The 19,130-nt window shown below is 50.8% G+C and overlaps 7 protein-coding genes across 7 annotated transcripts; 3 read left to right on the top strand and 4 right to left on the bottom strand.

The window, feature by feature from the left end:
* Nucleotides 1-840: 840 nt before the first annotated feature.
* On the bottom strand, nucleotides 841-5,304 carry BO87DRAFT_379597 (DNA-directed RNA polymerase II core subunit RPB2). The gene is made up of 2 exons (XM_025624077.1): nucleotides 1,463-5,304; nucleotides 841-1,401 (listed from the first exon to the last, which is right to left on the bottom strand). Exons 1-2 carry the CDS (start codon nucleotides 5,068-5,070, stop codon nucleotides 1,239-1,241), a joined length of 3,771 nt encoding a protein of 1,256 aa, XP_025476173.1. The 5' UTR covers nucleotides 5,071-5,304; the 3' UTR covers nucleotides 841-1,238.
* A 225-nt stretch (nucleotides 5,305-5,529) lies between these two features.
* BO87DRAFT_342113 (beta-catenin-like protein 1) lies at nucleotides 5,530-8,003 on the bottom strand. The gene is made up of 10 exons (XM_025620727.1): nucleotides 7,773-8,003; nucleotides 7,671-7,725; nucleotides 7,372-7,613; nucleotides 7,210-7,316; nucleotides 6,921-7,155; nucleotides 6,780-6,873; nucleotides 6,215-6,729; nucleotides 5,880-6,164; nucleotides 5,709-5,826; nucleotides 5,530-5,648 (listed from the first exon to the last, which is right to left on the bottom strand). Exons 1-10 carry the CDS (start codon nucleotides 7,797-7,799, stop codon nucleotides 5,566-5,568), a joined length of 1,761 nt encoding a protein of 586 aa, XP_025476172.1. The 5' UTR covers nucleotides 7,800-8,003; the 3' UTR covers nucleotides 5,530-5,565.
* A 73-nt stretch (nucleotides 8,004-8,076) lies between these two features.
* Nucleotides 8,077-8,791, top strand: BO87DRAFT_379595 (putative TOM core complex subunit Tom6). Its single transcript, XM_025624076.1, has 3 exons — nucleotides 8,077-8,286; nucleotides 8,363-8,412; nucleotides 8,493-8,791. The coding sequence occupies exons 1-3, from the start codon at nucleotides 8,167-8,169 to the stop codon at nucleotides 8,497-8,499; spliced, it is 177 nt and encodes a 58-aa protein (XP_025476171.1). The 5' UTR covers nucleotides 8,077-8,166; the 3' UTR covers nucleotides 8,500-8,791.
* Nucleotides 8,792-9,375: 584 nt separating this feature from the next.
* BO87DRAFT_462034 (transcription factor domain-containing protein) lies at nucleotides 9,376-12,195 on the top strand. The gene is made up of 2 exons (XM_025629138.1): nucleotides 9,376-10,129; nucleotides 10,182-12,195. Exons 1-2 carry the CDS (start codon nucleotides 9,551-9,553, stop codon nucleotides 12,084-12,086), a joined length of 2,484 nt encoding a protein of 827 aa, XP_025476170.1. The 5' UTR covers nucleotides 9,376-9,550; the 3' UTR covers nucleotides 12,087-12,195.
* A 79-nt stretch (nucleotides 12,196-12,274) lies between these two features.
* Nucleotides 12,275-14,534, bottom strand: BO87DRAFT_409529 (nicotinate phosphoribosyltransferase). Its single transcript, XM_025626256.1, has 5 exons — nucleotides 14,132-14,534; nucleotides 13,986-14,069; nucleotides 13,308-13,927; nucleotides 12,817-13,255; nucleotides 12,275-12,733 (listed from the first exon to the last, which is right to left on the bottom strand). The coding sequence occupies exons 1-5, from the start codon at nucleotides 14,241-14,243 to the stop codon at nucleotides 12,516-12,518; spliced, it is 1,473 nt and encodes a 490-aa protein (XP_025476169.1). The 5' UTR covers nucleotides 14,244-14,534; the 3' UTR covers nucleotides 12,275-12,515.
* A 623-nt stretch (nucleotides 14,535-15,157) lies between these two features.
* On the top strand, nucleotides 15,158-16,719 carry BO87DRAFT_379591 (putative PHD finger domain protein). Its single transcript, XM_025624075.1, has one exon. The coding sequence runs from the start codon at nucleotides 15,352-15,354 to the stop codon at nucleotides 16,606-16,608; it is 1,257 nt and encodes a 418-aa protein (XP_025476168.1). The 5' UTR covers nucleotides 15,158-15,351; the 3' UTR covers nucleotides 16,609-16,719.
* A 72-nt stretch (nucleotides 16,720-16,791) lies between these two features.
* On the bottom strand, nucleotides 16,792-18,559 carry BO87DRAFT_418716 (RPC34 RNA polymerase subunit family protein). Its single transcript, XM_025626902.1, has 2 exons — nucleotides 18,135-18,559; nucleotides 16,792-18,070 (listed from the first exon to the last, which is right to left on the bottom strand). The coding sequence occupies exons 1-2, from the start codon at nucleotides 18,389-18,391 to the stop codon at nucleotides 17,260-17,262; spliced, it is 1,068 nt and encodes a 355-aa protein (XP_025476167.1). The 5' UTR covers nucleotides 18,392-18,559; the 3' UTR covers nucleotides 16,792-17,259.
* Nucleotides 18,560-19,130: the final 571 nt, after the last annotated feature.

The raw sequence follows: 19,130 nt of genomic DNA, 5'->3' as shown, positions 1-19,130 counted from the left end.
AGAGGTAAGGGGAATAATTAAGATGTAGTATAACAAGCGACAAATAGACAAACAAACAAAAAAAACCAGTGCAGCCAGTGCACAGGGGGGATACTTCTAAACCACGGGCAGTCAGACAAGCAAGCTTGCTGAAGAAAGAAAGAAAGAAAGATAGGGAGAGAAGAAAAGGCAGAGAACGCCCTGGCGGCTACAGCAGCCTTTTAAGAGAGCGCCGGGGGGAGGGAAACGAGCAGACGAGAGAGCCCGGTAGAGAGTCAACTACTGTACTCAGTTAGTGCAATGCGTGTGATGGGATTGTCACCCGCCATCTTCTATTCTGGGAAGAGCGAGAGCAGCTCTTCGCCAGTCAAATCCCCGCTTCGTCCTCTCGCCATCCCAGCCGGCGGGTAATTCGTTGGTTTCATTGGCTTCAAGGGCAGCCGAGCCTGCAGCAGACAACCAACCATTCTCACGACTCGCCCATCCATCGTCCCTCCATCTCCCCTCCATCTCCATCGCCATGCTTTTCTTCCATTGCCGCCCTCCACGAGCACATTCTCCCGAGCCATCCCACCTATCAATAGAAACCCCCTTAGCCAATCGCACTCACACAGGAAGGGAGACGGCCTGTCACCGACATCTCTATTCTGCAGCACCGAGGAATTTTAAAGTTCGTGCACGGGATTGAGGAGGGGGTTGGACGCCATCCCACCACTGAGAGAAGCAAAACACCACTATACACCCTCTACACCCTCTCCACTGACTCTCCACTACAATTACACCATGCAGCATCTGCCCCGATTAGGACCCTGTCATGGCCGGCTCTTACGTGCAGAATTGCCATGACATCTTTTACCCCTCTTCTTCGTCTGCTTCTTTAGATCCAATTTCGATTCGATTCCGTAGGGACAAATCATCATCATCCAAGTACATCGCTGCTTACACCAGCCATTCCTCCAACCATGGTCAGCAAAAAAAAGGAAAGAGGGGAGGCAAAAAAATAAATAACAATATATAGAAGCTCGAATCAAAATCATAAACCTCTGGTCCTCTGTACGCCGGAAAATGCCGAATCGGTCTGGTCTTCGGTTGATATCACACGTTTTGGGGGGTGGAGAATTATTAGGAAAGAAAACAGTGGGGAAAAGGAAACGGAGAGGGAGAAGGGGAAAAAAAAGGCATAGAAAACACCAGAAGACGGAAGAGATACCACAGAAGAGAAGAATCTGATGTACACGGATAGTCTTCTTTCCTCCCCCTCACCGCACGGACACGCCAGACCGGTTGGTAAACATGCGAGCGGCAATGTTCATCGAGGCCAGCTCTTGGAACAGAAGCTTGGCTGCATACGGGATATGCACCTGGGAGATTCGGTGCTTGTTGTTACACAGTCGACACTCGAAGAGTCCCTTCTTCAGTTTACTGTCGTTCCATCATCGTTAGCTCATCTGGTTAGGAAAATCAAGGATGTCTCTCCACTTACGCAACAGGGGTCATCAAGCCACAGTCGTCGCAGATGTGCACCCGGAAGGGATCGGACACGTCGAACAACCGCTCCTTCAGGAATGCACTGGCTCCGTGCGCAATCATACAATCGCGTTCCATCTCTCCGAAACGGAGACCACCGTCACGAGCACGACCTTCCACCGGCTGCCGCGTCAAGATCTGAGTCGGTCCACGCGCACGGGCGTGAATCTTATCGTCGACCATGTGGCGCAGACGCTGGTAGTACGTCGGTCCGAGGAAGACCTGCGCAACCAGCTTCCGTCCAGTGTGTCCATTGTACATCACCTCAAAGCCACGGGACTGGTATCCGTGCTCCCGCAGGAGACGGGAGATCGAGTCGACCGTAACGTCGGTGAAAGGCGTCGCGTCACCCTCGAATCCACGCAACGATGACACTTTACTGAGCTGACACTCGATCAAGTGCGCGATTGTCATACGAGAGGGAATGGCGTGAGGGTTGATGATCAAGTCGGGGCACACACCCTCCCGAGTGAAGGGCATATCTTCCTGACGGTAAGTGATACCGATGGTACCCTTTTGTCCGTGACGAGAGGCGAACTTGTCTCCAATCTGGGGAATCTTGGTCGTCCTCATGCGCACCTTCACGAACTTCAGGTCATCGTTGCTCGTAGACACCAGGACCTGGTCCACAATACCGTTCTCCGTACTTCTGAGAGGAGTCGACACATCCAACTTAGTGTGGGCCTTGGTACGTTGACCGAGCTCCTCTGCTTCGGGTGCCAGAGGTGCCGTCTTACCGATGATGATATCCTCACCGGATACACGGACACCAGGAGCAATGATACCGTCTTCATCGAGCTTGTCGTAGGTACCCTTTCTCATACCGATCGTATCCGATCTCATAGGCTTCTCGAAGCGCTCGACAACTGTGAGTCCGACCATCTTCTCGCTGTCCGTGTATGTACGGTAGAACAGACTGCGGAAAAGACCACGGTCAATGCTGCTCTGGTTCATAATAACCGAATCTTCCTGGTTGTAACCGGAATAACAGGCAATGGCAACAATGGCGTTCTGGCCGGCAGGCAGTTCACGGAACCGCAAGAATTCCATGGACCGTGTTGTCGCCAAAGGCTTCTGCGGGTAATACAGAATGTTGGCCATGGTTTCCATGCGCTGGTCAAAGTTCGTCAGGAACACACCCATAGCTTGTTTACCCATGGCAGACTGGTAGGTGTTACGAGGAGATTGGTTATGGTCGGGGAAAGGAATGATACTGGCGCAAACACCCAGGATCATACTGGGGTGAATCTCGCAGTGTGTCCAGGTGTGTGCCTTTTGACTCAGAATAGAACGCACACGCTTGTTGGGATCGTGCAGCTCTTCCTCGGGAAGGGCATAACCGGCCTGAAGTTGCTTCGAGATCTCCAGGTCCTCTGGTGTCATCACAATCATGATTGTCTCCTCCTCCTCGGCGTCGACATACTCAACGACACCAGACTTCACCAAACCATCCCAACCAAAGTAGCGCTCCCTGCGGTCTTCTGGATCCAGATCGGGGGGCAAGTCCTTGTCTTGCTCCAGTTTGCGAATGTGTTCCTTGTTAAGCACCAGTGAACCACAGTTCTCGCTCTTGGGATCATTGTCGACGACATACAGTGGCCGACACACGCGTCCAGCATCGGTGAAGATCTTGAACTCTCGCTCACGAATATCACGAATCAAACTGACCTCGTGCGAGATCATGTTCCGGCGACGGAGAGAGAGCATGGTGTTCACCAGATGTGCAGGATCTCTATGAATACCCACCCAAACACCGTTGACAAACACCTTGGTCGCATTTGGCGTCACCTGGGGCTCGAATTCTTCGAGGACTTCCATGTTGCGTTGAATCATGAAATCAATAATGGGCTCACTAGGCGTACCAACAGTGATGTAGCACATGAGCGCCAAGTTCTTGACCAGACCACAAGCCTGACCTTCAGGGGTTTCGGCTGGACAAACCAGACCCCAATGGGTGTTGTGGAGCTGACGAGGTTTGGCGATCTTACCGTCTCGACCAATTGGTGTATTGGTACGACGAAGGTGGGACAACGTAGAGGCGTAGGTATAACGACTGAGCACTTGAGATACACCAGCCTTGGCGCTGGCTGCCTTCTTCTGCTCTCCCCAGTTACCCGTAGCAAGAGCGTACTTCAGACCTCCTGTCAAGGTGCTGGCCTTGATACCAATGTTCAAGTAGATCTCCCTGTTCGTCTCCACGCATCTTTGCACGTACCGCTGAAGGTCACGGGTGACACGAGTGAACAGAACTCGGAAGAGGTTTGCAAGAAGGGGACCAGCCAAGTCGAGACGCTTCTTACCGAAGTGATCACGATCATCGACATCACGACGGCCCAAGGCACACTGCAGAAGTCTGTGCACCATGTAACCCAAGAAGAAGGCTTTCCGGGTCTCACTACCTTCGCTCTGAGAAATGTGGGGAAGGAACTCCTTTTGCATGATTTCGCGTGCGTATCTGACACGACGCTCGTGGTTCATACTAGACTGAGAAGAACCACGCTTGGCAATGAAATCCAGCGCAACCTCGCGGTCCTGGATAACGAAACCTTCCTCAATACAAGGCTTCAGCATCTCCAACATCGGTGTGTCATTCCGGTCGTAGCAAATGTGGTTCAGAATATCTTCATCAGAAACCACACCGAGGGCTCTGAAAACGACGACGATGGGGATGTCGGTCTTCACGTAAGGCAAGGTCGACCGAATTGTAGGACCAAATCCACCCTTGGCACTGTCACCCTTGGCAAACAGCTTCAGGGACAACTGAGAAAGAAGTCGTGATCCCTTCTCGACAGCACTCCGAATTTCCGCGACATAGGGCGTGGGACTAGGCGGTGCCTTCTTGAAGACTTGAACCGTGTTTCCAGCACTGCGCTCTTGGGCGATCAACACCTTTTCACTTCCGTTGATAATGAAATAACCACCAGAGTCGTAAGGGCACTCGTTCCAGTTGTAAAGAGCTTGCTCGCTCAAATCCTTGAGGATACAGTACTTGGACTTGAGCATGATTGGCATCTTTCCAATGAAAACGGTCTCCTCCTTCGCCTGGTCAGCAGGCAGCTCCTTCTGCTCCCACTGCAGGTAAGTCCCGTGAGCTTTTCTATCCTCATTCGATTCACCCATATCATCCTCATCTCGGTCCGCGACCAGACGTTCACGACCTTCCATAATCTTCTTCGTAACACCGAGATAAAGGGGACTAGCGTATGTAAGATTACGCAGGCGAGCCTCCTGGGGCAACATGATAGTGGTCGCACCATCACCCTCAGTCACGGACGGTCGAGAGAGCATGACGGTTCCAAACTTCAGCTCGTATCGGCGGACAACCACGGGATCGACTTCATCTTCGGAGGGAGGGAGAGTTTGGTCGAGTGTTACTTGGCCTTGTTCCTCCACCAGCTCCTGCATTGTCGAGGAGATAAATTCATCGAAAGAGTCCAGCTGTTGTGACACTAGACCCTTGGTGTCGAAGAAAGACGAAATGACCGTCCAGCAATCCTCCGAGGTGATGCCCTCGTCCATATCGTCGTAGTACTCATCCTCGTAAGCATCTTCGTAGTCGGCCATCTTGGCGGATATGGGTCGTAAACGCAATGAAAAACCGCAGTCGATAGGACAATGAGCGCAAAGGGCGCGACGCGCTCGGCGGAAAAGATCCCACTCGAGGTTGTTGGACGACTGGCGTAAGTAGAATGCAGCGAAGCAATCGTCCTTAAAGTAACAGGTGAGGCCAATAAGCCGGAAGCCTCAGATGGATGGAAGAAAGAGAGATCCCAGGCCACCGGTGATGCTGGTGAAGGGAGCAGCTGGGGTGCTTCGACTCTCTCCGGGCGCTGATGGATCTTGCCTTGGAAAGAGCCGCCACTAGCCTCGACCGCCTTCTGGCGCTAAGCTGTGAGCTAGTCCTGATTAGTAGATCACGTGATACGTATAACAATTCACGCTGCTGGTAATACTTCACTTTTTACTCACATTATTAACTATTACTGTGAACAATTACGAAAGGAATCAATGACAAGAATCGGCGCCGTATGCTACGCGATATGTTATTATACATAATGATTACAGGAACTGTAGAAGCGTCTCCAGCATCTCCTTACTATCCTTCTCGCCGGGCTCATCCTCAGATAGCCCTTCCATTTGCTCTGTTCATTCAATTAGCGCAAGATCCAGAGGGTATATAAGGCGTAGGGACCAGAGCTTACCCTGTAAGGTTTGTCTAATCAGTGACAAATCTTCGTCGCGGTCAGCCAGAAGGGACACAATCTTCTTTTTTGCCCCGTCATCTTCGGCCACCAACCAGGCCAAAATGACATCAATAAGCTTTGGGTACTGTTAGTTCGTACTGCAGCAACGGGGTATTCCAGAGAGCAAACCTGTAAAGAAAATAGACCGGCATCGAATCGCCTGGACAGCCACTCGGCCGCCATAATCTCTTGTTCCTCTTCCGTGAAGTTCTTTCGTTCTTTCTCGATAGCTTGCTCGACCGGTGTCACTCGTTGGGCGTAATCCCGGCGCAACTTGATGAGCTTTTCGATCTTCTCATAGTCCTTCTCCATAAATTTGGCTAGTGTACGAATCCGTGGTGCGGAACCGCCCGGAAGTAAGCGCAGCAGCGAAGCGAAAATGCCCAGCAGATGCTCCGTCGTTTCATTGTCTTGCTATAGGGGTTTAGCTCTAGCCCATATTCTATGATATCGGTGACACATACCTTCTTTTTGAACATCCCAAATACTGTACTCAAGCATGCTGCTTCAACAAAGCGTTCACATGCAGGAGCGCCTGCCATGCCTCCTAGGGCGTGGTCCAGGAGTCGTAAAGCCCGTTGCTTGCTGAACTTGCCCTCCTTCAACATGATTTGTGCAAGCTCAACACCTTCAGCTTCCAGGAATTTTTCTTTGCCGTAATCCTCATTCACAAGGTAGTTCAAGCTGCCAAACAAGTTCTCCACATATTCTTCTTCGTCGGAATCCTTTTCGGGATCACGCTTGCGGTATGCACTAAGCAATTGCAGGAGAATTTCAACGCCATCCAGGCTGACGACCTTCTCCCTATTCTTGGGGGTTGATTGTAGTAGGATGGCAAGTATTTCTGCTGCATATTGCTGGTTTTGCGTCACTGGCCTTTCCTTCTTCTGTATACGAGCGATAAGCCAAGGTAACAAGTTGGGGTCTTGCCCTATCTTCTCTGCGATAGCTGTTTGCGAAGCAATATTTTCCAAGACGTCTTCAATGTAATCAGTATACCCGTCGTGTACTTTATCCGGGGTAACTCACTTAGTACGTAGTACACGCCTGCCCTATCGACCTCGGACTCTTCGTCAAGTCGCGAAAGGTTTTGCGCCAAGAGCTCGATAAGTTCGGCATCCAACTGGACCAGTAAGCATTCGTTTAAACAAAACTCCGAAGCGTGTATACCATTGCGTTCACCAAACTGTCCCATTGTTCTTGTTCGGCCTCCACATCTTCATCCGTCAACTCGCCAATGATCTGGATCACATCAATTGCAATATCGGCATTCTCGTGGGAAAGCAGCGACATAAGCGAGCCTACACAGCCCAGCTTTGCAAATTCGCTATATAGATATGAATTCTCGGAGAGGATGGATAGGCTCTTGATTTCGGTATCGAGATCTGCTTCCGAGGCCATGAATCTAGGTATATCAGTATAATGTTTCAATACCAGGATATGCCTTGCCAACACGTACTTTTGAGGATCATTTTCAAACTTTCCGCGCAATTCAGCGTTCTTCGAGATCTTCTTCTCGAAGTTCAAGGCGAAGCGTCGCAACCAGGTAACGTCGAACTTCTCCGGCTATAGCTACTTCAGCAAATGAGCCCACGGAGCACAGCGAATAACAATTCCTTACCGCAACATCTGCTTCCTCGTGTTGATCGATATATTGCATAGCCTCCGCCGTTTGGCGCTCCATGCCGCCGCCGAAGAAGCGTCCTTCTTCGTCATCTGGGATATCCTCGGCGTCAAAATCGGGGGGTAGTTCAGGGCCCGCGTAGCCATCATCCTCGTCGCCCTCATCCTCTACCATGGGCGCCTTTCCTTTTGATTTCACATCTCCATCCGCATCTAGTTTAGCAGCTTTGTAGAGCTCGTCTTGGTCGCAAGTCAGCCGACGTCAAGTCAAGTTGGACGTGAAGGAGATGAACGCACTCGGGTCTTTCGCAGAATCTAGTTTTCGCTTGGCACTTGCTGCCGAGGAGGGTTTCTAGATTGTCAGCGCTATTATAACAAGTCACTTTATAGATAACTTACCTTGAAGAGCTCATCGATGCTCGTCATGGTTGCGGCTTGCGCAGCTGGAGAGGCAGAGCGGAAAAGCACTTCAGACCCAACCACCAACACGGATTTGAATAAGGGCCAATAGAGCAGAGAAAGGCGACTCTGCAAAAGGGAATATCGCCTATGAATTGATTGTTTTAGATCCCTTCTTGCGGACTTCTTTTCGATCAACTGGTCGCGCAGCAGGTCCGAAGAAGATACGGGAACCGCGATAAGCTAAAAGTGCAGCCGCCAAGGACCGAAAGATTTCTCGGAGTTCTCATCATTCCCGGCCTCACACTGCCATCGACCATCGTCATTCTCGCTGTCAATACACCTTTTTATCTCAAGGACATCACCTATCCTACATCTTTAATACATCTTCAAAATGGTTCCCAGACAGCGTGTCGTCTCTGGCCGTCAGCAGAAGAGCTTCTTCAGCACTGCCTATGACGAAGTTACCCACCCCGAGAATGCTACCATTGTGAGAAGCGTTCTGGTCTTCGGCGTAAGTTCTACAACTCTGGCGAGATCTGTACAGTCTGTACAATGTCAAGGGTGATCTAATACGATTGTGTCTACAGGCCGGCGTCGCTTTCCTCTACAGCAGCCTCAGCGAGCTCCTCCTTCCTCCGTAAGTCGAGACTTGATCCCATCCATCGCAGTCACCGCAATTAATTTCGGCAATTGAAAAACAATTACTGACGGAAGAAGTATGTAAACGGATTTTCGCACGTTCGTTCGCAATGTGTACGTGATATGAAATTGTCGGCTGTCTCGAAAGGTGCCGACATCGATCACGACACGCGAACAATTCTTCCTACTTCTTCCTTTGAATTCGATTCTAATGAATACGTGTATTATACTGTGTGCTTCATGGGCATATATGGGCTTCAACGTTATGTGGCTAGGCTTGTCATACGGGTCCGTGAAGGATCAACATTATGTGGCGTTAGAATAGATATGATCTCCGGAACATTTCCCGGTCTCTCCTCCGCATAATTGCATAAGCTTTACAGGGCTTTTGCTCTGTAGTTGTCTTATCTCTTCATATCTCATCGCTGGTCAGGTAACCCAGGACCTTTGTAGATGGTCACATCTGTGAATCGGGCCATGAGTGTCGATTGAACAGTCAGTAGCGGTGGTTCCAATATGTAGTTATGGCTTTTGAATGAAGGACTTGCTCGTGATAGGAGTCGAACCAGAATGTAGTCTTAAGCCAGATATATCAATTATATTCAGCAATCATTTGCCGGTGAGGTGGGCTCCTCTTTTCTGCAGAATGCAATGCTATGAAATGGTAATGCCAAGCCGTATAGTCGCCCTGTTGAATGTACTTGGTCTGAACACTGAAGGGAACGACACCAGAGAGGCCATCTGCCTGAGGCATCAACATGGCATTGTGACTGCCGCGGCGCTAAGACGAAGTTCTGGACAGCGAGTATCTTCCAATCAATATCGCTCCACTCAAAAAGTACCCAACAATCCAGCGTATCAGCGAATAAACTCTCTCCTATAACAGCGCTTATTTAAGCGGCTACATTTCTCATATCAAATTGGCGGGGAAGCCCGCAAAAGTCCCCACATCCGGCCGGGTCCCGAACACCGCCTTCTTTAGTGCTGGGGGAGGGACAGTCCATGGATGTCTATTACCAACCAACCCCGGACAGCAAACGCGGCAACGATAGGCAACTGCTAACTTCCGACCCTCTCATGCTGAATGTGATCTCCTGCACAGCTGCAAATGCCGTTGGCTTTGCTTTCTTACTAGCATGTTGACCGCCAAGCGCAAGCCGTCAAGTGCGGACTTGGGTGATGATAGACCCGTGGCGAAGAGAAGTAACAGCCTGAGCCACAATGCTCATGCGCCTTGGTTGCAAGACTCCAGAACTTCTCGGAGCTGGCGGACTCTGGGAGATCTGGGGGTACGGAATTCGCTGCCTCTAGAAAATATGGTCTCGACTGTGCGGGATCTCATTGACCCTGATTTCGACCCTCTTATTGCTCTTCTTGACGATGAACCGCGCTTCTTAAAACCTCTCCCGTCTCGCATACCGCCGGAAGACCTAGAATTTTTGCGATTTCGGGAGGCTTTGTCGATCCCAGAGAGCGGTCTGCGGAATGAGCTGCTACGATGCTATATCAAATGGGTGCATAGCTTCATGCCAGTCTTGAATCTACAGGAATTCCTCCGATGCGTCGCGGAAAATGACCCCAATGGTAATATTAGTCTCCTGCTGTTTCAAGCAGTAATGTTCGTGGCGACAGCCTTCATCGATCTGCATCATTTGCAGGCCGCTGGGTATGCCACTCGGAAAATTGCCCGTAATGTTTTCTTTACGCGATTAAGGGTATGTCTCGCTTGATAGTTCATCCGTGTCTTTAGCTAACCAGTCAATATAGCTCCTCTATTCGCTTGACTGCGAAGATGATCGAATAGTCATACTGCAGACTTTACTACTTATGACTTATTGGTCTGACCATCAAAACAATCCGCAAAGAGATATCTGGGACTGGATTGGTGTCTGCAATATACATGCACATTCGATCGGATTAAATAGAGACCCTTCATCTTCGACCGATATGGACCCGATAACTAAGAGGCTGAGGACCCGAATCTGGTGGAGCTTGTACTCGCGAGACCGTCTCATTGCGATGGGGCTAAGACGCCCGACCCAGGTGAACGAAGGGACAAGCAATGTCCCTATGTTGAAACTGGAAGATTTTGACTTCGAGCCGTTCCACCCTAGCGTGACTGAGATGTTCCGCTGTCGTCAACTGGAAGATGTTAACCACCAAAAGCGCCTGGCCACTATGTTCATCGAAAAGGCCAAACTATGCCAGTGCATCGGACGGGTTTTGTTCGCTCAGTATACCCCATCACAGTGTCAGTTTGGCGTAACAACACGAACTACCATAAGCCTAATCCCTCGACAAGCATCAGAATCGGAGTTGGCACGATGCAGTCAGCGGTTGGAATCATGGTTGAGTGCACTACCCAAAGATGCTCAATTCATTCCTGCATCAAGGACAAACTTCCACGATGGCGAAGACGTCCTTCTCCTCCACGGTGCCATGGTACGAATGCTGTACCATGCGACCACAAGCGCGCTGCATCGTCCTTGGGCCTTCACGCCCAACAAGGATCAGTCTAAAGCACGCAGGGAGTTGATTCAAACTGCGCAAACAAAGATGCATGACGCTGCAGTCGGTATCACACATATCATCCAAGGTCTCAATCAGCTAAACCTCACGCGATTCCTCCCCCAATCCGGTGTGACCGTCATCATCCCAGCCGCTGTGGCCCATCTGGCAAACTCCTCATCTGGCAATCCCGCCACCCGAGAATCCAGCATCTACAACTTTCAGCGCTGCATCCAAGTGCTGCAAGGCCTTAGAGACATTTATCCTGCAGCAGACATGGAGGTCGCGAACATTGAAGCGGCAGTTAAGCTACAGTCGGACAGCGCAAACACCTTTCTCCGAATCATGCAATACACCAACAACTCCGGTTCTATACCTCAAGGCCAGCCACCAGAACAAGCACGAAAGCAAAGCACCATCTCAAACCCACACACCATAGCATCAGCAGAAGACCGAACCTCTAAACACTGGACCCCTCCCCGAGACGACCCCGACCCAACCAACAACCACAAACAACCCGGACCTCATCATTCAGCCAGACCAACCAAGCAACAACTACAACAGCAGCGCACACCACCCAAACGCCACAGCAGCACAATCAACCCACCTCCCATCTTCAATAGCAACCCCTCCTCCACCACCAACAACAACATAAAAAATCCCACCAACCCCCTCCCCAAACAAGCCGAACCCACCCCACCCAACGACTTCGACGACGACCCCATATCCAACTTCCTCAACGACAACAACAACAACAACAACCCCACCATCTCCCCCCGAAGAACCCACCCCCAACCCAACCCCACCTTCGACCAACCCTCCGACCAATTCCCCTTCGACCTCGACCTCGACCTCGACTCCTTCGCCGCCGACTTCCCACCCCAAACCCAACCACCCACCAACCTCAACCCCACCTCTACTACTTCCAACCCCGACGCCTCCCCAGACCTCGACATCGATTGGGCCAGTGAGCTCCTCAGATGGACTGGGCCTGGTCCGGAGGACGCATTAACCAATAACAATGATTTGTTCTCGCCGTTTGCGCCGACTCATAATGTTGTGAGTACGCCCGGGCAGAGGTCTATGAGTCATGTGACTGGGGATATTACGGGGGATTTGGATAGGGATTTGGGGTTTGTTCCGTCTGATGAGGAGATGTTTTAGATTTTGTTTTGTTATTTGTGGTGTGATGTGTGGTGTGATGTGTGGTGTGGTGGGGTGGGATGTTTTTGTGTTCAGTGTAAATATATATAACTACTAAGTAGTAGTAATGAAGACTCATCATTGAATGAAGATTGGTACACTATTAGTACTACTACTACTACTACTACTAGGTGAATATAGTACCATTGAAAATTTCTCTAGCCCTCTTCTCATATAGTCTAGGTACTAGTACCAGTAGTACTCATAACTAACTATAAAACATGAATGCTTAACATGACTTGGAAAAAAGAAAAATAAAGACTCGTCGCTCGCCCTGTACATTAGCCACCATATATGCGATCTGTAAATCGTTGAAAATGAATCTAGTTGACTGCATCTCAGCTGACTATAGATATGAGATCAATAAATATGTTCGATCGATGACTCGCACTACTTGCGAGCCCAGCGGTTGCTTTCATCGCCCTCTTCCCATTGATGCTCAATGTAGCCAAGCTTCTTCTTGACACTTTGTACGGTCTCCTTGTCACCTGTGTTCTTGCCCATGTTGTCGCTCAGCTTGACAGCTGGGCGGCCGTTAGCGGTGGCGATCTTGATGACGATGTTGAGCGGCTTGGATTTTTGGCCGTCGGATTTGTTCGTGAAGTCGTCTGTGAGGATCTTGTTAGTTGATACTTTCGTGGCGATATTGGGGTAGGACCCTGTATAGTACGGGTATATGGGTATAACGTACTGGTGAAGAAAGTTCCGACACCGAAGACAGGCTTGAAGCCGGCTTCTTCGGCGATCACCTTGTATTCAAGGCAGTGCTCGATGTCTAATGAATCGGAAAAGACAATGGTCTTCGGGTCCTTGACTCCCTCTCTGTCGTAGAAGTCCCGCACCATCTTCACAAAGTATGTGGGGTCGCCAGAGTCCTGGCGGACACCGGTGTAGACCTGGGCGTAGGTCTTGTTGGCATGCTCGCCTTGAGCATCGTTGACCAGAGGAGCCGCAATTGGGGGTTTGGTAGTAGCCTCGCTTTGTACTGTTGATTCTGTCGTGGTGCCGGTTCCGGAGGCGGTCGTGGAGACTGCGCCGACACCTGCACTGGTGAAAGCAGGGATGGGTTTGCGGAAAGCGTCGAGGAAAGCGGGCGTGCCGAATGTGTCGGTCAGTGCAACGCCCAGAACCTGATATGCGTTAGTTACTAGGGCCTGGACGATCCTAGGTCCGTGGACATACTCCTTCACCAAAGCAGCCAAGCCAGTAGCGCAGGGCCATCTCATTCGCGTTCTCGTAGTCATCCGTGATGGCAGCGATGGTCATGTACCATTCATGGGCCACAGTGCCCACAGGCGCCACACCGTACTTCATGGCAAAGTGGACGTTACTCGTGCCGGTAAACACTCCCTTCCATCCTTGCTTCTTTCCTTCCTCCGCAGCCTGCATCAATCCCTGCATGACCAGATCGTGGGTGTGGTAGTCGCGCCGTCTTCGAGAGCCGAACTCGGAAAATATGCAACCATTCTCCAACAACGCGCATCCTTTCCGGAAAGCCTTGTCCTCTTGACAGCTATAGTCCCAGTCCTTATCGGTGAACATGAAGTAGGCCTGACTTGTCAGAGCCAGCAGTGGGATCTCGTACAAGATCGTTTCCACCCACAGACCCTTGACTACGTAGTTGACATTGCCGAGATCATTGTCGCTGCCAGTATCCTGCTCCGGCGAGAAGTGAATTTCGATCTGTTCTGACGGCTTGAGCTTGAGGTTGGTCAGGTAGTCCAGGTAAGCGTTGTTGAAGTACGGGCACCACTTCTTTAGGAACTCGATCTCCTCATTCGTGACTCGGATATTTGCAATCGCTGATGAAGCTAATTGTCAGACTAATCCAGGTATCCAACACACAGTCGATTCACATACCATCCATCTGTGCCAGAAGCCATTTGTAAGCACCCCGCGTTAACTTCATATCCGGGGTGCGATTTGTGAAACCATATGTGACATCTACATTCAAGAGAAAGATTAGCCTGGCCCACAGAGCTTTGAGAGCTATATCGGCGTCTTACAAACATCTGGGAAGTACTTGAGGACGGCGCATTGCATCGTCAATTTGTACAGATCCGTATCAAGCAACGAGAAAATACCCTCCGGGAGCGGAAAGGTATTATTTTGAGCCATGACGAGGTAGATTGGACCACACCGCGAGTAGAGGATAGAGTGCAGAAAGAAATTCCAAGCGAGGGACCGGAAGACAGGGACTAAAGGCGCGAGATAAGGAACAAGCAGGCAGACGAATTCGGAGGAAAGTACTCAGAAGAGAAATCTCCCATTGCGTCTCTGCGCGGGGGAATCACCGACTGCCTGACGCCGTTTGCACTGTTTGCACCCTGGCTTTCGTCATCAGCAAATCGCCGGCCCACATCTTTTCTCTATATTGTGATCTCTGAATTTGATAGGGTTTACTATAACAGGACATTTTGGAGTTAATGCAAGAAGTACTTTAGAGATGGAATGTCATGGGTGGCGTTGTGCGCATTTCCTCATCCTCGCAGGAACCCCTCGGGGAACCCCTCCGTCTGGGTCTAGACTGACTGCATCCCACCTGCATCATGCCAAGTCTACAGGGTATGGATATCAGGATACAATTTAGTCAATTACAGAATATACATGTGTATACGAAGAGCTATTATAGCTATGAGAGATATGATTTCCGCCAGAAGCACTGGACATACGGTGCAGCACAGTTGCCGCCAGAGTTGTAAGGCAGCAATACCCCGCCCGTTTGCATAGAGACTGTGGCTGGAGAATGGTTTGGTTTTGGTAAACACGAAGGAAGATAAAGGACCCGCCAGGTACTCTGAATATGTAAATGAAGCTTAAGCCAGTTCACATCTTAGTGAGCTACTACAAAAGCTTTGACGGCCAAGAGTCACATCTTTGGGTCTGACAGTTTAGATCGCCAATCTGTGGCTTGACTGTGTTGATTGTGGCTGAGACTCCGGGTCCGGAACATTCTAGATCCGGCAATCCTGTCGCTCCCTCCCTTCGGCGTCCCGTCGTTATCCCCGATCAATGCTTCTCAGCGCCACCATCTCAGCCTGTACATACTCATCATCGATTCCATCCGTTACGACATCGCGCCGAGTCACGGAATAGCCGACAGCGGGCTGCGTCGCATTCTACACCTTGTTCAACGCGCATCCGGTCGCACCCCGAAGGCCCCCCGATAGCGGCATCATATCAAGGCCCGATTCATTTCGGGAACAGCGATCAGTGAACGCGCAAGATGTCGCAGGCTCAGGACGACCCCGCGGCCGTTTTGGAACTTTTCGTTCACGATGTGGCGAACCTTCCAGCTGAAATCAACCATCTGATGGAAGAAATTCAGGCCAAGGACAAGATCATCCAAGAATGCCGCACGACCATCAACTCCCGCGACACCAGTCTCCAGAAATTCATCCGATTAAACGGCAGCTTGACGCCCAACCCAAAGGAAGAGCAGTATGGCAAAGCCATAATACAGAACCTCGACAAGTCGCAACAGCTGCAAGATGAAAAGATCCAACTGAGCGAGAAAGCATGTGTTCTGCTGGACCGACATATCAGAAAATTGGACATCGCCATCCACAAGCTGCAAAGTAACGGCATGCTCTCGAACGACCCTCCTATCCCCTCCCTCTTCAACAACAAAGACCAATACCGCGACCCTCCCAAGATCTTCTTCCCCGATTCCACCGTCGAAAACTCCTCTTTTCCCTCCCCCCTCAATGGCACCTCCGCGAACGCCAATGTCATTTTAGGCGCCACCCAGAAACTCAACTCCCTGGGCCGAAACGCCGCCGCACTCGCTCTGAACTCCCCGACTGCCGCGCGAAGCTCCGCCCCAGCAACACCCTCAGGCACGATCCACTTTCAACGACAACAACGAGAATCATCCGCCGGCGCAGTGGAAAACAAGCGCCGGCGCCTCAACGCTTCACTCGGAACACTCCCCGCGGCCTCGTCCAACCTCCGACAATCGTCTCTCGGCCCCGGTACACCCAAAGCCGGAACCCCGGCTTCAAGCCGAGCCGGCAGCGCAGGACCGCGCTCAACAGCCTCCACCAAGAAAGCCGTAACCAAGAAAGTGGCCCCGCACCAACAACTGAAGAAGATCAAAGCCTCCGGGCTCAACGGAAAGCACACGAAACGATCCTCCAGCGCAAGCGGCCGTCTCAAAGTCAGCGGGACAAAACAATCCCCCTCCGCTGCCGGAGGCGACGAAGACGAGGACGACTCCATGCTCAGCAGCGCTGATATCTCGGATTCCGAGAACGCCGACGAGGGTAGAAGAGACGAAGACATGGAAGACGAGGAAGAAGACGAAGGCAATGAAGATACCAAGGTGTATTGTACGTGTCGCAGTGTCAGTCATGGAGATATGGTTGCGTGCGATAACGACAATTGCGAGTTTGAGTGGTTCCATTGGAAGTGTGTGGGCTTGACGAGAGAACCTGTTGGGAAGTGGTTCTGTCCGCAGTGTTCGGCGAAATTGCAGGCTTAGTTTGGTTGATATAGTTATACCCCATCTTTCTCTTTTGTCTGTGTGTATTATTATAATGACTATATAGGATGTTATGACGGCGTTTATCTTTGCAGTTCGAATCAATCCAGGATGCATTCGACTTCTTAGTCAGTCTTATATTACTAGTAGTAGTTTACCAGACGCCAGCAAGCAGGTAGTAGTAATTGTGATAGTAGTTCTTTCATCCACTGATGAACCACAGCAGCCCATCCAAACAACCGATAGTACTATATACTACAATAGACAACGCAGCCAACAAAAACCCAAAATACTAGTTAGTAGTATAGTGAATAGCTAATAAGAAGCACCAGGGAATTGTCAAACGGACATACATCCATCCATCCATCCATCCAATCAATCCCTTCCTTCGCTTCCCTCCCCAACACTGCCCATCCTTTTTTCTTTCCCAGAAAAAGAAAATATAATAAAAGCCCTAGAAAATTCTTTTGTTTTTAAGTTGCCCACATTGAGAAAAGAAGACCGTTATTCCATGGCCGATCCCAATATCAGACGTGAACGCCATCGCTATGCAAACAAACATCATCTGGCGCATGCTGCGCTAATTGTATACAGGAATTGTTGTGTGTGATATGAGGTGTAATGAGTACGAGGTAGATAATAAAAGGAGAATCAAAATCCGAGGGCCTTTTCTAGCCAGGGGTCAAAGTATTCGCAGCTCTCGGGACTGACAGCTCCGCCGGGAGCGCAGAGCTTGAAAACCGGACAGTTGCCGCAGGGTGCTTCGGTCATGCCGTTCTTGACTAGCCTGTCGTCGATGCCTGCGTCGTCGGTCCGGGGCTTGCGCGCTTGTTGGGATTTGACTTGTTCGGGGTTCTTGACCGATTTGTAGAATTCGCCGTTGTTCAGAGATACTAGCTTGTTGTCGTAGCAGAGCATCTCTAGGAGCTGTGTGATACTCTCTTCGCCCAGGCGGACCGGTGTGATGCCACTCTCGTTCACGGCGGCTGTTAGCTGAGGTATGGTGGGGTAGCCCTGGTACCCGGCTGGGAAGGGGAGGTACTCCTTTGGTGCGCCTTCTTGCTTGACAGCTACACCTCCGTCCGCGGTCTTCATGCGTTTGTTTCGAGGACCGTCCGAGGACGGGGCCTCGTACCAACTTTTCCGGCTCACGGAGTACTCGATAAAGCCGGCGACGCTGTTGATGAAGTTCTCGTCCAACACTCCGTCGGTAAACCAGGCTCCTCCAGTCACGTCTTCACTCGGGGCGAGGTTCGCCAACATGTACATCTTCCGGCTGGGGAATTTGACATTGTGAACGCTTTTGATGTAGCTTTTCGTTTCCAGGGACTTGAGGCAGCGATCGAGAATGGATTTGTGGAGGTTGGTGCGGTTGCCAATTGCGCGGACCCAGATACCGGATCGTCCTGTCGAATGGATGACATTGTAGACTAAACTCTCGTCGGGGCTTAGGTCTCGAAGTCTAAGCAAGAGGGTTAGTGGGGAGAGTTCCCAAGTCAAATTCTCAAAGATAAGAATAGTCCTACTTTTCAGCATCATCCCGCGAAATAATCTTCCAGGCTAAGCGGTCATTTTTGCCCTGGAGAAGCCGAAAGAGCTTCTGGTTGACGAGCGACTGGGCACAGCTCAAGAGAAGGGCGAGGTCATTCTTGGGGACAATGTTCAGACCCAGAAGATCTTGCTGATAGAACAGATGATCGGAAGGGAACTGGTTGACACAGGCGTCGTAAAGTCGAGAGGCCAGTTCGTTGACCGAACTGCCTGACGGCCCCGCGGAGGCCATTTTCACGACGACGATTGTAGTGGAGTCGTTAACAGGAAACTATCACCGGACGGGCTCGTGAAGGGGCATGATCAAGAATGCATCCCAGGTCGGACGGTCGCTGCAGTAGCCGGGACAAAGCAATGCCCGGGGAGTTGGCAGGGAAAGCAGGCGCAAAGTTGACGGTCGTCGAGAGGGAGAATCGAGTTTCGCAGGCCGAAAAGAAGATGTTTTTGGCGGCTTTTCTTTCTCTTTGGGTTTAGCGGGGGAGTCACTTTGGCCCGGAAGGGTTTAGGGCCAGTCCTAGCTTTGACAGCCTGTGTCTGCCTTGCAGCCTTGCAGCCTTACTGCCTCATGATCTGTGCTGTGGCCTCAGGCTGGAACCCTGCCTCTCGGAAATTTCGAGAAGCTCCCGGCAAAAGAGAAGAAGCTCCGGTTTAACTGATCTGCCCGGTCCAGCTGCCCCCGTCTCTCACTTATTTCCCCAACTCACCACCACACTTCCATCCTTTTGCTTCTACATCATATACCCCTCGGAAGTTATACAGCATGGCTGACGCTCTGAAAGCTGAAGGCAACAAGGCCTTCTCCGCAAAGGACTATGCTACTGCGGTGTATGTATCTTTCTCCCCGGTTTACCCCGCTTGCAAAAAGGTCTGGGAGGATCGAAGCCATGAACCGCAGCTGATTGGCCTATAGTGAAAAGTTCACCCAAGCTATCGAGATCGAACCCTCAAACCACATTCTCTACTCCAACCGC

This window comes from Aspergillus neoniger (genome assembly GCF_003184625.1).
Source record: "Aspergillus neoniger CBS 115656 unplaced genomic scaffold BO87scaffold_34, whole genome shotgun sequence".
Taxonomy (NCBI): Eukaryota; Fungi; Ascomycota; class Eurotiomycetes; order Eurotiales; family Aspergillaceae; genus Aspergillus; species Aspergillus neoniger.
The sequence above is the reverse complement of the archived record's forward strand: the minus strand, read 5'-3'. Positions and strand labels throughout refer to the sequence as shown.